General features: G+C 54.5%; 4 protein-coding genes across 4 annotated transcripts; 2 read left to right on the top strand and 2 right to left on the bottom strand.

Annotated features, from left to right (window-relative positions):
* Positions 1-1,787: 1,787 nt before the first annotated feature.
* PG998_005549 (uncharacterized protein) lies at positions 1,788-4,698 on the top strand (the record flags this gene model as incomplete). Its single annotated transcript, XM_066872367.1, has 3 exons — positions 1,788-2,973; positions 3,206-3,410; positions 3,504-4,698. The coding sequence occupies 3 exons, from the start codon at positions 1,788-1,790 to the stop codon at positions 4,696-4,698; spliced, it is 2,586 nt and encodes an 861-aa protein (XP_066732464.1).
* Positions 4,699-5,711: 1,013 nt separating this feature from the next.
* On the bottom strand, positions 5,712-6,641 carry PG998_005548 (Gar1/Naf1 RNA binding region-domain-containing protein; the record flags this gene model as incomplete). The annotated part of the gene is made up of 3 exons (XM_066872366.1): positions 5,712-6,257; positions 6,338-6,495; positions 6,575-6,641. 3 exons carry the CDS (start codon positions 6,639-6,641, stop codon positions 5,712-5,714), a joined length of 771 nt encoding a protein of 256 aa, XP_066732463.1.
* A 510-nt stretch (positions 6,642-7,151) lies between these two features.
* Positions 7,152-9,788, top strand: PG998_005547 (threonyl-trna synthetase protein; the record flags this gene model as incomplete). The annotated part of the gene is made up of 5 exons (XM_066872365.1): positions 7,152-7,616; positions 7,723-8,260; positions 8,320-8,417; positions 8,469-9,492; positions 9,592-9,788. 5 exons carry the CDS (start codon positions 7,152-7,154, stop codon positions 9,786-9,788), a joined length of 2,322 nt encoding a protein of 773 aa, XP_066732462.1.
* An 872-nt stretch (positions 9,789-10,660) lies between these two features.
* On the bottom strand, positions 10,661-13,665 carry PG998_005546 (Phosphatidylinositol 4-5-bisphosphate-binding protein SLM1; the record flags this gene model as incomplete). The annotated part of the gene is made up of 4 exons (XM_066872364.1): positions 10,661-11,379; positions 11,539-11,981; positions 12,036-13,394; positions 13,586-13,665. 4 exons carry the CDS (start codon positions 13,663-13,665, stop codon positions 10,661-10,663), a joined length of 2,601 nt encoding a protein of 866 aa, XP_066732461.1.
* Between the last annotated feature and the right edge of the window lie 435 nt (positions 13,666-14,100).

Below are 14,100 nucleotides of genomic sequence, written 5' to 3'. Positions count from 1 at the left end.
TTACCCTGTTTAGCCTATTTCTATCTTTAGCAGGCTCGACATTGTTCTTGGGATATGCGGCGGAGTCCATATATTGATATGCAACGTTCTCCCCCTTGCATATTTGGGTCTGTTTTGGTTGAGCTAGGTAGGTACTGGTCATTGTTGATTGATTGGCTTTCTGATTGCTTATGGCAATGTGATTGGCGCTCTTCAGATCGTCAAGTCTGGGCTGAGTCGTCTATAACCCTGTTTCGTAACCCCAATCACTGGGTTAGGGTCACGATCGCAATGTTTCTGGACACTTTCATACCCAACAGGGCCAACACGGCTGATGCGAGATCAGGTGAGCCGGAACGATAGTTTCTGCAGGACTTGATCGTTGATTCACTGCCTTTTGCGAGTAGAAGCCAGTGGTTGCCAATATAAGATTTTGATTTGACCCGAGACGGGCAGATGATGTCTCACTCATTGGATGGGGGGCCGCGTCCCACAACGTGCCCCCTGAGCAGTACCCAAAAATGAATAGAGGAGACACGAAATAGGATCTGGTGTCTGAACTGCACGAGAAGCATCAGGGTAGCCTACTCTTCCGTAGCCACTCGGGATTTCCGCATTTGGTAGGCCAACCCAGCGTCTTCATCTACTTGCGATCGAGCTGACGCGTGATTTGTGACGCTGTAGCTAGGTATGGGCCCCAACAACCTCGGAACCTCTGGAAACTGTGCATACGGGGATTCTAGTCAACCTAAGCAAGATGTCTCATCGTATGGCCATGTTCATTACAGCGCGTCTGCATAGTCTCCCCCCACACCCATCCGAGCAGGGCGGGCATTGGCGGAGGTCTTACTGCCACCACCCAGTCTGTTTTCCGACTGTCATGAGCAGTTGACACAAATCGCTCCGTCGGTGCGTTCGCCACAGCAGAGCCTTAGCTAGTCTTGGCTACGAGGAGGCAGCAGCCAGCTCGCACACCGTTGTGCTTTTTGCTGTGGCCCATTAGGCCAAGGAGCAGCGGAGACTTGCTCATGGAATGGCAAATACCGCATCACTGCGAGACATGCTGTGCTGACCTCGAGACCATATCGGCCTGTCTCCGATTCAGCCAAGGACTATCGACTAATGCTGGCTCGTGCAAGATGCTATTCTGCCTGGACTTCTCCTGGCTTTTGGCGCTTTGCTTGCTTTCAGCGTCTCTCCCCCTCTTCCGCTCGCGCCGACACGGACTAAAAGCTTATCCAGTCATATATGCTTCATGCCGGTCAAGACCCTTACCTTCCGGTGACGTTGTCCAAGAGCAGCCAGCCCGCGTCTCACAGTATTCCAAGGGCATGCACATGCGCAGCCAAACTTCTTGCCTGTATTACTTCGTTGGCGTGAAAGCCTCCAAGCCTTGATCCGAGGTCGGTTCCGGAAGAGTTGTCTCGCCGCCCAACTTGTCCTCAACACTCGGGGATACGGGGTCTTGCTTCATCTACTCGTCCTTCTGCCCCTTTGAGCCTAACTGTCTTCCAATCAAGCCTTCTTCTGCCCCAAGTTTCTGCTGCTGTCAGGTTAGTTAATATACCTACTTGGTCTCTTGCTCCCCCTCTCACTCTAGTACTTGGATCAGCAGGTCAACTTTTCGCTCGTTCTATTCTCACTCAGCCTAAGCCACAAACTTATACCGACTTTTGCGTAACGTATTGTTGGCCTCATTTTCCTGGACTGGGGGATTGGTACTGGTTTCTTGCATCCGGCAAAGGATCCGGGATCCAGACTCTACGCTGGCTTTCTCTTCTGCACATCGTGTAAGCACGCTAGCCGCGATGCACGATAGCGACAATGAAGCACCCAAAGGCTCTCAAGGCTCCTCGAATTCTTTCTCCAACAGTTCGAGTGATGAGGTTAGCCGGCAGATGTCAATGGAGGAGATAGCAAGGGCGCAGGAAACTATCAACGCCGTCATCCAATCCATTCAAAGCCATCGTCCACAGCACCAGCAAAGCCTGCATGGGGACCCGGCACGATTTCAGCATGTCGATGAAGCACCGCACACGGACACCGAATCATCTTTGGAAGAGACATCCGGGTCAACATACTCACAGGAGTTCCATGACGCATCTCCAATTCCTCAAATAAACCCGCTGGTGATCCGGAAGCCATCTCTGGACTCCCTCAACTCGAACAACCCTCGGCATCTAGCAGCTGCAGTCGAACCCATCTCGCCTCGCTCTTTGATTTCTCCTGACTTCTTCCCTCCCAGGCCGAACTCCATGCGCAGGACCATGTCGGACGAGCAGATGGAGCAAAGCGATTCAGAGCTAAGCGACATAGTCATCAACACCAGTGCTATGACACATCACGACTATTGGGCAAGAGCGGCGGAATCGACGCCCACGCTTTTAAGCAGTTCTTCCCGGAGGCTCCGCGGGCGACCGGTATCATGTCACTTACCGAGCTACGCTGCACTCGAGCTATCCCCTCGACGACAACGCCCGCTCTCGTATAGGGAGACCTGTTGGGATAGCGTTGCTACTCTCGATGCCCCTCTCCAACGCCGTATGAGTTCTTACCGAGAATACAACGGCAGTCGTATCAGCCACTCCCGACGCACCAGCATCCTACGTGATGTTTACCAGATGCACGAGGAGCCGCAGCACTCGGGAGACGGCTACACGCCCCCCTCAAGCTCCTCAGGCACCGAAAAGCCGCACCGCCACTCGGCCGTATCCATCGACCTGCTCGAAGCTGCGAACCAGATGAAGAACGCCGGCTACGTGGGCCAGATGCGCCGCATCTCGGGCTCAGGAGAGACCGAGGACGATGCTTCGTCATCATCACCCGACGCTATCGAGTTGGGAGGCCACACTTATGTGCGTCACGGCTCCGGCCTAGAACGTGAAAGCGCGAAACGGCGACGAACGCTTCGGAAGCGGAGCAAGGGGAGCCCCGAGGGTCCAGACATGGGAATAACCCATGAGATCCTTTTCTTTCTGCTTATTGCTACTGCTCGTAAGTGAAACCAATGTGCTCACAAGCTCGCCTGAGCAACGGCATCCGACACCGCTCTTCCCGCATCCCGATTAAAAAGGCTAGCCCGGCTGATGAAGCAATTCACACTTTGAGCTCGGGAGGAGGCACTCTGTGGCTCTTATCCCGATTGGCCGCAAACAAGACGCACCACCCCCCCACAACTTAAGTTATGGAACTCTATACTAACTTGTGGTTTTTTGTCTTACGACAGAGGCCCTTATGCTTTCGGGCGTGGCCCAAGCCATGATCCCCGCCACCGTCATCGGCGCCACGTTCGGCCTCTCCTCGCCTGCCGACCTGGCCTGGTTCTCGGCGGCCTACGCGCTGACGTCAGGCACCTTCGTGCTGCCCGCCGGGCGGTTAGGCGACCTGTACGGCCACAAAAAATCTTCATCATCGGGTTCGCCTGGTTCGCCGTATGGAGCGTCATGGTCGGCTTCGGCGAGATCATAGAGACTCGTACCAGCGCCAACGGCGTCGTCTACTTCGATATATGCCGCGCCATGCAGGGGAATTGGTCCCGCGCTCCTCGTTCCTAACGGCCAGGCCATGCTCGGGCGCGCCTACACCCCCGGCCGCCGCAAGGCCCTGGTCATGAGTCTCTTCGGCGCCGCGGCCCCCTTCGGATTTGTCGTGGGTGGCGTCATGGCAGCGGTCCTGGCCGAATATGCCTCTTGGCCCTGGGCCTTCTGGGTCTTGGGCATTGTGTGCGCGGTCCTGGGGCTCGTGTCGGCGTTCGTGCTGCCACCGACGGAGCAGACCAAGAAGAACGACAAGGAGAGCCTCTGGACACAGCTCGACGTCACGGGGATGCTGTGCGGCGTCACGGGGCTCGTGCTGTTCAATTTTGCCTGGAACCAGGCTCCCATCGCGTCGTGGACCACGCCTTACACCTACTTCATGCTTATCATCGGCCTGCTGCTCATCGGCGTTTTTGTGTACGTCGAGAAGAATGCCATACACCCGCTCGTGCCTGTCGCCGCCATGCGGTCCCAGACCAACTTCGTGCTGGCCTGCGTCGCCACCGGCTGGGGCTGCTTCGCCATCTGGGTCTTCTACTACATCCAAGTGGTCGAAACCCTGCGCGGGTGGAGCCCGCTGCTTACGGCGGCATCCCTCGCTCCAGGCCCCGTCACGGGCCTGCTGGCCTCGCTCGTTGTTGCTAAGTACATGGCCCGCGTGGGGCCCCACTGGATCATGGTCATCAGCATGTGTGCCTTCGCTGCGGGTAGCCTGTTCATGGCGACGGCACCCGTCGGGCAAACGTACTGGGCCAACACGTTCCTGTCAGCTCTAATCATGCCCTTTGGCATGGACATGAGCAACCCGGCCGCCTCGCTTTTGCTTAGTAACAGCGTCGCCAAGGAGCACCAGGGCATCGCCGCCAGCCTTGTTGTCACCGTTGTCAACTACAGCATCAGCACCGCGTTGGGCTTCGCCGCCACCATCGAGGTCGAGATGCACAAGAACCATATTAGCAGCGGTGGCGGCGCTGACAGCAGCGCTGACGTCGCCCTCGTGGGGATCCGCGCCGCGCAGTGGTTCGGACTGGGGCTAGGCGGACTGGGCATCTGCGTCGCGCTGGCCTTCTTCGCGGCGGCGTGGCGGACAAGGCGGAAAGAGGCCGTAAGAACGACGCCGTCTGCAAATGCGACACCGTCATCCGAGATGCGGACTGCGCCCTCTCAGGGGCATGGTCGGTAAGGTAATAGTAGGTGGGAAAGGGTGGGACTGGGGAAGCTTCGCTGGTATACGCATACATACAGGAAGGGAGGCTTTCCATGACGACGATGACGAAAATGACGTTCCTGGCGTTCCTTCTTATATACATTTGGCTTATTTTCCTTTGTCAAGTACGCAAGCTAATAATTCTAACATACGCAGAAGCACATGAATTCGTATGGCTTCGGTGAAGCAACACTTTACATACATCACTCGAGAAACACTTTTTATCCAGACTCACTCACGGCGCTCTCGCTGGCCAACTATCAAATATATGCCACGTTTTCAAAACACTTTGCTTCATATGTGGTAGTTATGTTCACGTTTCTCATGAGACCTAGCCATAGCCTGAACTTGGGCGCATATGAAGGGCATATCTTCAAGGTAGCCTGATAATGGTCAAATAGGTTCGATAGTCTGGCGAAGCGGGTGGGTATGCCGGTTTGAGGGTGTTGAGGGGTGTTTCTTGGAGCAAGCACTGAATACAAAGTTCATCCAGTTCTTTATGTCTATAGGGTAGTTCTAACGACGATACGCGTGGCGTCTAACGCATGCTGCTTAGAACATGTATGATGTTATACTGACAGAACCAAGTCATCCCTCACCCTTCTGCCGATCTAGACCAGCCAAATATGGGTGTGTTGCCTTGCCTAACCTAGGCAAACCATCCATTGACGATGGGTTACGGAAAGGTCGCTCCAATTGCAGGCCCCGTCGTAGGAATTCCCCCGTGCTGAGGAAACGTGAGAGAACCCGTGCAGATGAGCGTATTGTCGGGGACTTGATAGACAGGATACACGCAGAGAAGTCTCGACACATGTGAACAAGGTCAGATCTGGCGATGCAAAGGTTATTTGCGGCAATAAGCACAGGCAGTGGGCAATATCAGACAATAAACACCCTGTTTTGAGCAAAAAGATCCTGAACGCCTGGGGTCCCCTTTCGTGACCATATTTCTGCCCATGAAAGAAACAATAGAGTCGCAACGCCAATGTCTAGCCGGACAAGGGTACAATATTGGTTTGTCCACGCGGGAAATTCTTTCTCGGGGACATCGAAACCAAAAGACGAGCAAATCTGAAAATCCAGTCGTGGAAGCGATCAGCGACCCCGGCCGAAGCCACCACCACCACCACGGCCAAAACCACCGCCGCCGCCGCGGCTGAAACCACCGCCGCCGCCACCACGGCTAAAACCACCACCGCCGCGACCACCGCCACCACGGGGGCACCGAATCCACTTCCACCGCGACCGCCGCCTCTCGAGAAGCCACCAGGGCCACCACGACCCCTAGGGCCACCACGTCCGCCGCGCATGGGGCCACCACGGCCACCTGCACCGCCGCGACCGGCTCTCTTCACCTTAGGGGCTCCTGGCGGGGGTTTGGGCTTAGGCAGGAACTTGTCCATGGGGAGCAGTCGGTCGCCACCGATGAAGAACTTGTCGCCGGGCTGGAAACTGGTGGCAACGATGCCCTCGCTCGGTTTGATGGTGTAGTATACCTGGTTGATGGGGCCAAGGACTTCGTCGACTTTGCCGACCTGTAAGAAAGCAAATATATTAGTGGTCGTGTGCGTGGAGTGAATACTTTAAGCTCGTCAAGGGCATGGGGGATGCTTACCGAAGTCTTGTTCTCGAGGAAGATCTGGGCTCCGAACATGGGGACCTTGGGGTTGTTGGACTCGCAGACCATTTCACCCTCGCAGGCATGCATGAAGGTTCCCATCTCGAGGATCTGGGCAGGAGGACCAAAGTCACGCTGCCCGAAACCACCGCGGCCTAGTCCAGGGCAACAGCATGGTCAGCTTTGCGTGCAGGGTGCAACAATCGATAGACAGCATATCTAGTCAAGACTTACCACCTCCACGGCCTCCGAAGCCGCCGCCTCCGAAACCACCTCGTCCTCTGGGAGCTCCTCGTGACATTTTCGCGTCTGTGTAGTGACCAATGGACGCTGTGAGGATGTTGCGCTGGCGCTGATGATACGAATTTCTTGGTCGGTTGGGAGCTTGGGATATTTTTTTCCCAGGTTCGTCCAATGCTCTGCTTATCGGAGAAACTTTTTGGTGGTTGGCCGGATTAATCTCGTCAGATAGCTTATCGTCTAAGTGGACCAATCCACTATATGATGGGGGGCGCCTGCCCAGTAACCATGCCGACTTTTGATGTGGCTTGTGGCTTGTGGCTTGTGGCTAGTTTGTGGCTTCAGGTCTAACACCGTACCCCCCGGGTCACTGGTGACTGACTGACTGCCTGCTGCGCTGCAGCTGCATCCTCTGGCATCCCAAGTCAAGTCAAATGTTCTTGCCCCACCAAGTACCACACCCCGCCTATTGACTTTCTTGCCGTGGTTCGAATAATAAGTTGGGTAGTTGACTCACCCGCACATTATTCCCACCAAAACCACTTACGCGGCGACGACCACAATTACCAACATGGCGGACCAAGCCAAGCAAGCCGTCGAGTCCGTCGTTGAGGGCGTCAAAAACGTCGCTCTCGGCGGAGGAGACAAGCCCGACAAGAAGGCCGCCAAGAAGGAGAAGAAGCCCAAGGGAGGTGACGATGCTGCCGCAGGGCCTCTTGAGATAACCCCTCCACCCGACTTCCTAAAGCACCGACTGGATCTTTTCGACAAGATTAAGCAGCGGCAAGATGAGGAGCTGGCCAAGAAGCCCCGAGAGCCCATCACCATCACCATGCCTGACGGCACCATCAAGCCCGGTACATCCTACGTCACCACCCCCGGTGAGATTGCCAAGGGCATTAGCAACAGTTTATACAAGCGCACCGTGGTGGCAAGGCTGAATGGCGACCGGGAACAGCTATGGGATCTTGACAGACCCCTGGAGGAATCCTGCAACCTGGAATTGCTCGACTTTGATGACGAGCAAGGCAAGATGGTCTTCTGGCACTCGTCGGCCCATATTCTGGGCGAAGCTTCGGAGCGTCGGTTCGGCTGCTCTCTGTGCATCGGTCCCCCCGATCGATAACGGTTTCTACTACGAGATGGGTCTACCCGACGGCGCCGCTGTCCAAGCCTCGGACTGGAAGCCAATTGAGACCATTGTGTCATCCATCGTCAAGGAGAAGCAGAAGTTCGAGCGCCTGACCATGACCAAGGACGAGCTGCTCGAGATGTTCAACTACAACAAGTACAAGCAGCATATCATCAAGGATAAGATTGCTGACGGAACTTCCACCACCGTCTATCGCAATGGCCCGCTCATTGACTTGTGCCGTGGTCCTCACGTACCAGATACTGGCCGGATCGAGGCCTTCGCCGTCATGAAGAACTCGGCCTCATATTTCCTGGGCGATGCCAAGAATGATTCTCTACAGAGAATCTACGGTGTCTCTTTCCCGGACAAGAAGCAAATGGCTGCCCACAAGAAGTTCCTTGAGGAAGCCGCCAAGCGGGACCACCGAAAGATTGCCAAGGACCAGGAGCTGTTCTTCTTCGACGAAATGTCGCCGGGCTCTGCCATGTGGCTGCCCCATGGAGCTCGGATCTACAACACTCTGTTAGACTACATACGCCAGCAATGTAAGTTTCTGTTCCTATCCACTCTGCCGGATACAACTAATGGTTAATTTTTTTCCCAGACTGGAAGCGTGGCTACGAAGAGGTCATCACTCCCAACATGTTCAACTCGGAACTCTGGAAGATGTCTGGCCACTGGAATTACTACAAAGATGACATGGTATGGCAATCAGTCCCAACTGATCACTAAATGCAAGCTTACATTGTGTAGTTCGTCATTGATATGGATAACACCAAGTTTGGCTTGAAGCCAATGAACTGCCCCGGCCATTGCCGTCTGTTTGGCCACCGCGAGAGGTCGCACAGAGAATTACCATGGCGAGTTGCCGATTTTGGCGTCCTTCACAGAAACGAAGCATCTGGAGCCCTGTCCGGTCTCACTCGTGTCCGCAGATTCCAACAGGATGATGCCCATATCTTCTGTCGCGAAGATCAGATCAAGTCGGAGATGCATGGCCTCTTTGACTTCTTACAAGAGATGTACGGCCTTCTTGGCATGACCTTCAAACTCAAACTTTCCACCAGGCCTGAGAAATACATGGGCGAGATCGAGACATGGGACAAGGCAGAGGAAGCTTTGCGTCAGTCTCTGGATGAGTTCACCGCCAAGGGAAATGCTGCCTGGTCCTTGAATCCGGGTGACGGTGCCTTTTACGGACCTAAGATCGATATCACAATCGTCGATTGTCTCAACCGCGATTGGCAATGTGCTACCATACAGCTTGACTTTGTTCAGCCCGTCAACTTCAGCTTGGAGTACAACACTGGTGAGGCCATTGCTGCCAAGACTGAGGAGGACAAGACAGAACCCATGGTGAAGCCCAAGTTCAAGGTCAAAAACCCCCAGGCCATCATCGACTCGGCAAATGCGGCCAAGGAAGGCAAGCCGAACCCGAAAACTCCTGCGAACCAGGCCGCTGAAGCGCCCAAGGAACGTGTCCTTAAACCATTGTCGCCTGGTGCCGCCAGACCCGTCATGATCCACCGCGCTATGGCCGGATCGATCGAACGTTTCACCGGCATCCTATGTGAGCATTATGCCGGCAAGTGGCCGTTTTGGCTGTCTCCTCGACAGATCCTGATTGTGCCTGTCGGTGTTGGCTTCTACGACTATGCCGAGAAGGTCCGGGCCATCTTCCACCAAGAGAAGATGTACGTCGATGTCGATCTCAGCGGCAACACGCTCCAAAAGAAGATCCGCACCGGACAGTTGGCACAGTACAACTTCATCTTTGGTAAGTCTTTGTCTTCTTCGTTGCTTTTCTTCATCCCTTTATAAAAGAAACTCGTCATTCGTCTCTTTGGCGTATAGCAGCTGATTTTCTTGTGAACAGTGGTTGGTGACGAGGAGATGAAGGGCGAGCAGGTCAACATCCGATGGCGAGACAACACCTCGGCCCAGGACCGTGGTCAGCCGATCACTCTGGCTGAGGCAGTGGAGAAGCTAAAACAGCTGAAAACGGATCTTGGCTCTTATAACCCTTTCCCCCAGATTGAGAAGGCAGCCAAGGAGGAAGCGCCCGCGGCCTAGATAATGTAGCCAGTCTAGTTGGAAGAAGAAAAATGGGAATACATCACAAAGACTCGCTAGGAGAACAGGAATGGGCGGGATAAGCGAACCGCTTCATCTCAGCGACCCATTGAACAAGGCTCGGGCGGATGCCCTTCTGGAGAAGTCATGTAAAGGCTGCTTTTCGCCAGTAATCCAATTTCATTCACCCTCTCAATTTTCCCCAACTATGTATCAATTCATCATTTTTTTCACCACTGTATCGTCCATTAAGCCTTTTTGACGTACACATATGCCTTTGATCGAGAGCAAGCCGATTATCGACGTACAAAAGAGTTATAGAACAATTCTATATAATTTAATTCTAGAGGTATATTCCTGTTATTTTCTTTTAAACCAAGATATTATAACAGTATTTAGGACTTCAAGGACTCTATCTCGTGCCGAGCAGACCAGCTACAGTAACAGCAGTAGCAAGATACACATTATCTAATCACCGTGGTCGACGTGGATGGGAAAAGCAAGCTAGCAGAAGATCACACCTACTACGAGAATAACTCCACAGTAAGTAAATAGATAGCTCAATGGCGGTAGAAAATCGATTCGCAAGTAGACAATAAGCATAATAAGTATGTGGTATATCAACAATTGCCCCCCTCCTTACGTCCCGTCCCTTATACGCAATTTCCTTTTTTGCCCTCCAAGCGCCCTCGCAAGCAAAGCCGAGCTGAAGAAAATGCAAGCCACAATGATAACAACAAACTGCCATCTTCGTGTTCCTCACCCTCCTTCTCTCCCCCTTTATTCGAAGCATATCCATAAGCCGTTATCGACTTGTTACTTGTTACTGAAAGAATAGACGAAGTCGTGGGAGTAGTACGGCATTTGGCTTTTTAGTACGCAGGCGTAGTCGCAGGTGTGCCGCGGGGGTACTCGCCGGGCACATGGGGGGTACTATCCGTCCGACCCTGGAAGCCTGGCCGCGATACTTGCGCACTCTGCTGCTGCTGCTGCACCTGCCCATAAGCGCTTGATCGATTAACGCCCATGGATGATGCGCCGTTTCCTGCCTGAGCGTTCATCAGCGGGGCTTGACCGAGAAACTCATTCTCGTAATAGGTTGGGGAGGCGGCTGAGCTGTTGTATGACGCAGCGTTGCTTGGGTCTTCGCTGATGCTCGTGTGTTGTGGTAAGTTTACGTGGCGAGGACCTGCGATCGCACTTGGCGCTGCAAAGAAGCGCTGCTGAAACTGGGAGTTACTGTGCTGGTTCAAAGCGGGCTCGCCATTGTAAGGGTTGACGCCGTCGGCGACAGCTTCATTATGGACTATTTCTGCGTGGCTAGGAGCAACATCCATATGGACGCCCTCGGAGCGGCCATAGTTCTGGCCCACCATCACCTGGGAGGCCGGACATGGCTCCCCTACCTGGCTCCCTGGGAGTGCACTAGCTGCCGCCACGGCTTCGTAATCGTTAGTGACGTGGCCGTTGACGGGCGCGCCTTGAGCATACTCGCTGTTATCCAGAAACCCAGAACTAGCATCACTGGGCGAGTGGGGGACCTGCATGCCCCTCTCGGCGTTCACCTGAATGTCGCTGGGGAATCTGCCACCTATAGGACACGGACAGTCAGCATCAAGACGGAGAGGGATGTTTATTCTTGTTCCAGTCAGATGCTGGCTGGGCATCCAAACCACGTGTCGCCAGGCCGCTGAAAAGGGGTAACAATGCCTGACTCATCCGAAATGCAAGGAGCGCCGGTATTGCTCACCAGGCTGGGGCCGGCTGGAAACGGAATCTTGCCGAGAGCCGGGGCTGGCCACCACAGCGGCGGCATTCTCGTGGGATACGAAGGGTTCCTCATCCTCATCGTCCACCATGCCATCGCTGGAAATGGAGCGCTGTGAAGAGCGCGACAAGGTGCGGACATGCCCTTGGACGAAATGATTGCGCTCCTCAGGCGACTTCTCCGTGAGGGCTTTGATGTCCTCGTACCAAGCCATCATAGTATCGTGGCTTTCCGCGCGGAATACCCAGGTGTGGCCCCGGTGCATGGTGCCGGTTTGCCTTCCCTTCAAGACGAACTTGTTCGATGAGCCACCTTCCGTTGAGTGCGAACCCAGCTTCTGCTCAGGGAGATACAAGCTCACGACTGGCGGCCCGCTCTTGTCCGCTGACTTGAACTCGTGCAGATGCGTTGGCGACAGGACGTACCTGGGACGTTGTTAGTGTACTTTCTGTGAAGTCTTCTTACGTTGGAATACCTACCAGCCTGCAGTATAGCTTTTGAGATATTTGCTCTTCCGCTCAAGCAAGCCAGCTCTGATCTCCTGGCTCGCATAGTGGTCCCGTCCAGGATAGTGGATATGTTCTGGGGAGCGAATCGGTAAATCTGGATTCACGAATTGCGCGTCTTTCTGGACGAACACGTGCCACTCGTGGTCCTTGGGCATGGCAATGGGTCCGACTCGCAAATCCTCGATGGTGTTGTAAGACCCATCTGCCTCTCGCTTAAGGATACCGGCATAGGCATTGTACGACTTTTGAATTTCGCCCACGACGATAGACTCGAGTTCCCGCCCTGATGTTTCCAGATTGAGGTAGGCCTGGTGAAGATAGGTTTCCTCGTCGATCTGGCGCTCGACTTGCCTGTCCACCGCCAGTCTCAGTAGATATGGATCTTGCTTGCCGGTCGTTAACGAAGAGTCCATCTCGGTCTGGCCTAATACCTCTTGTAGAGTGTTGACGGCCCTCCTCGTGTTCTCCATTTCTTTGTCGACCGAGTTTCTGAAATCGCCAGACAAGCTCTTGATCTCCTTCATCTTCATGTTCAAGTCGCTTCTCAGGCCCGTCAATGCCAGGATAACATCCTCCTCGATCTCCCTGGCCTTGTTGGCTTCGATAATGGACTGCTTGTGATGAGTTCTCAAAATCTCCACGGCGTCGTCAAGTCCGCCGGAAGCAAGGAAGCCGGGTGGCGTTGTCATGTTGTTTGCGACGTTGGCCAGCTTAAGCAGCGACTTGGATCGATGCTCATAGTGCGACTGGATTTCCCTAAAATAGGCGATGAGGTCTTTGAGGATCTTGCGCCACGACTGGAAGCGATTTGCCAGGACCTCAGTAGGGTTTCCCGTCGTCGGGACGGGGCAGTAGAAGGCGCTGAGGGCCTCCTCGGGATCGTGACTGCTTTGCAAAGCCAGGCTTCGGACACTACCGGCCTTCATGCTCCGCCGGCTGCCACTCCGCTTGAGACTCCCGCTTCTACGCAGCGAGCTCTTCTTCTTCAACGTGTTGCCACGGGACAGAGAGATGCCGCTGGTGGCGCCATCGCCCGTCACGCTCATGTTATCACCAGGGCGGGACGACGTAGAATTGGAGCGCTGCATCCCTGTTCTGTGTGTCGGACCTTCGATGATGGAACTTCCTCTCACACTGGCATCCCACTCTTCGGTGAATTTGGGGTCGCGTCTTGAGTACGAATTGTTGTCTGCACTGGGCGAAGCCAGTTGCGCGTTGGCTAACGTGTTGGAGGCGGTCTCTTGGTCCGCGGGAACCCTCTGGGCGGCAGAGTACTGCGGTTGCGGCTGATGATACTGAAAGTAGGAATTGTCTGCTACGGCTGGTGGTCTTGACAGGCTGGATGGGCTATAATCAACGCTGAGAATACAGGGAGTTCTCATTAGCACGAAAGCATCGACTAGCGCAGGTGTGAATGGAGAAGGTTGGACTGTCTGTCGCTTCGTTGCTGGAAACGGGAAGCAAGAAGGTAGTGGACGTAAAAGGGGGGGACGGGCAGGAACGACGTGTCGACTACGTACCCGGCGGGATCAATGACGGTCGTGTTATTCAAAGGTGTCCTTGGTCGTTGTTGCGACAGCGGGGATCTCGCAGTCGCCATTTTCGGATTTGGAGACGAGGAACGGGGAGGAATGGGTATTAAATCCAGTAGTCGATCAAGGTATCTCCTGGAATGAGAAGCGACCGAGGGCGGGAGCGAACGACGTCAGTCGCAGTGTTGACGCAATCACTTGGGCTTTTCCTGCTTATCTCACACTCCTTAGCTCCGTGTCACTGCAAACTAACTGTGTCGTCTCTTCTCTGCAGCCCAGAGCGCTGGGTCTCAGCCTCTGCCGGCGCCAGTCTGACCAGGCTTGGACCCTTTCTAGTGGCAGTGTGCAAACCCCGATCGGCAAGCCGGCTTTGCGAGTAGTACTACTCGTAAGTAGTAGGCAGACGGTCTCGTCTTAGTGGGCTAGCCCGAGGTATCGTGAAATGTATGTATGTACTGAGGCAGAAGAACAGAAGGGGAGGGGGCGTTTGCGGGCTTGGTGCG

The sequence above is a fragment of the Apiospora kogelbergensis genome, assembly GCF_038363985.1.
Source record: "Apiospora kogelbergensis strain CBS 113332 chromosome Unknown utg000003l_segment0_segment0, whole genome shotgun sequence".
Taxonomy (NCBI): Eukaryota; Fungi; Ascomycota; class Sordariomycetes; order Amphisphaeriales; family Apiosporaceae; genus Apiospora; species Apiospora kogelbergensis.
This window is presented reverse-complemented; position numbering and strand designations above follow the sequence as displayed.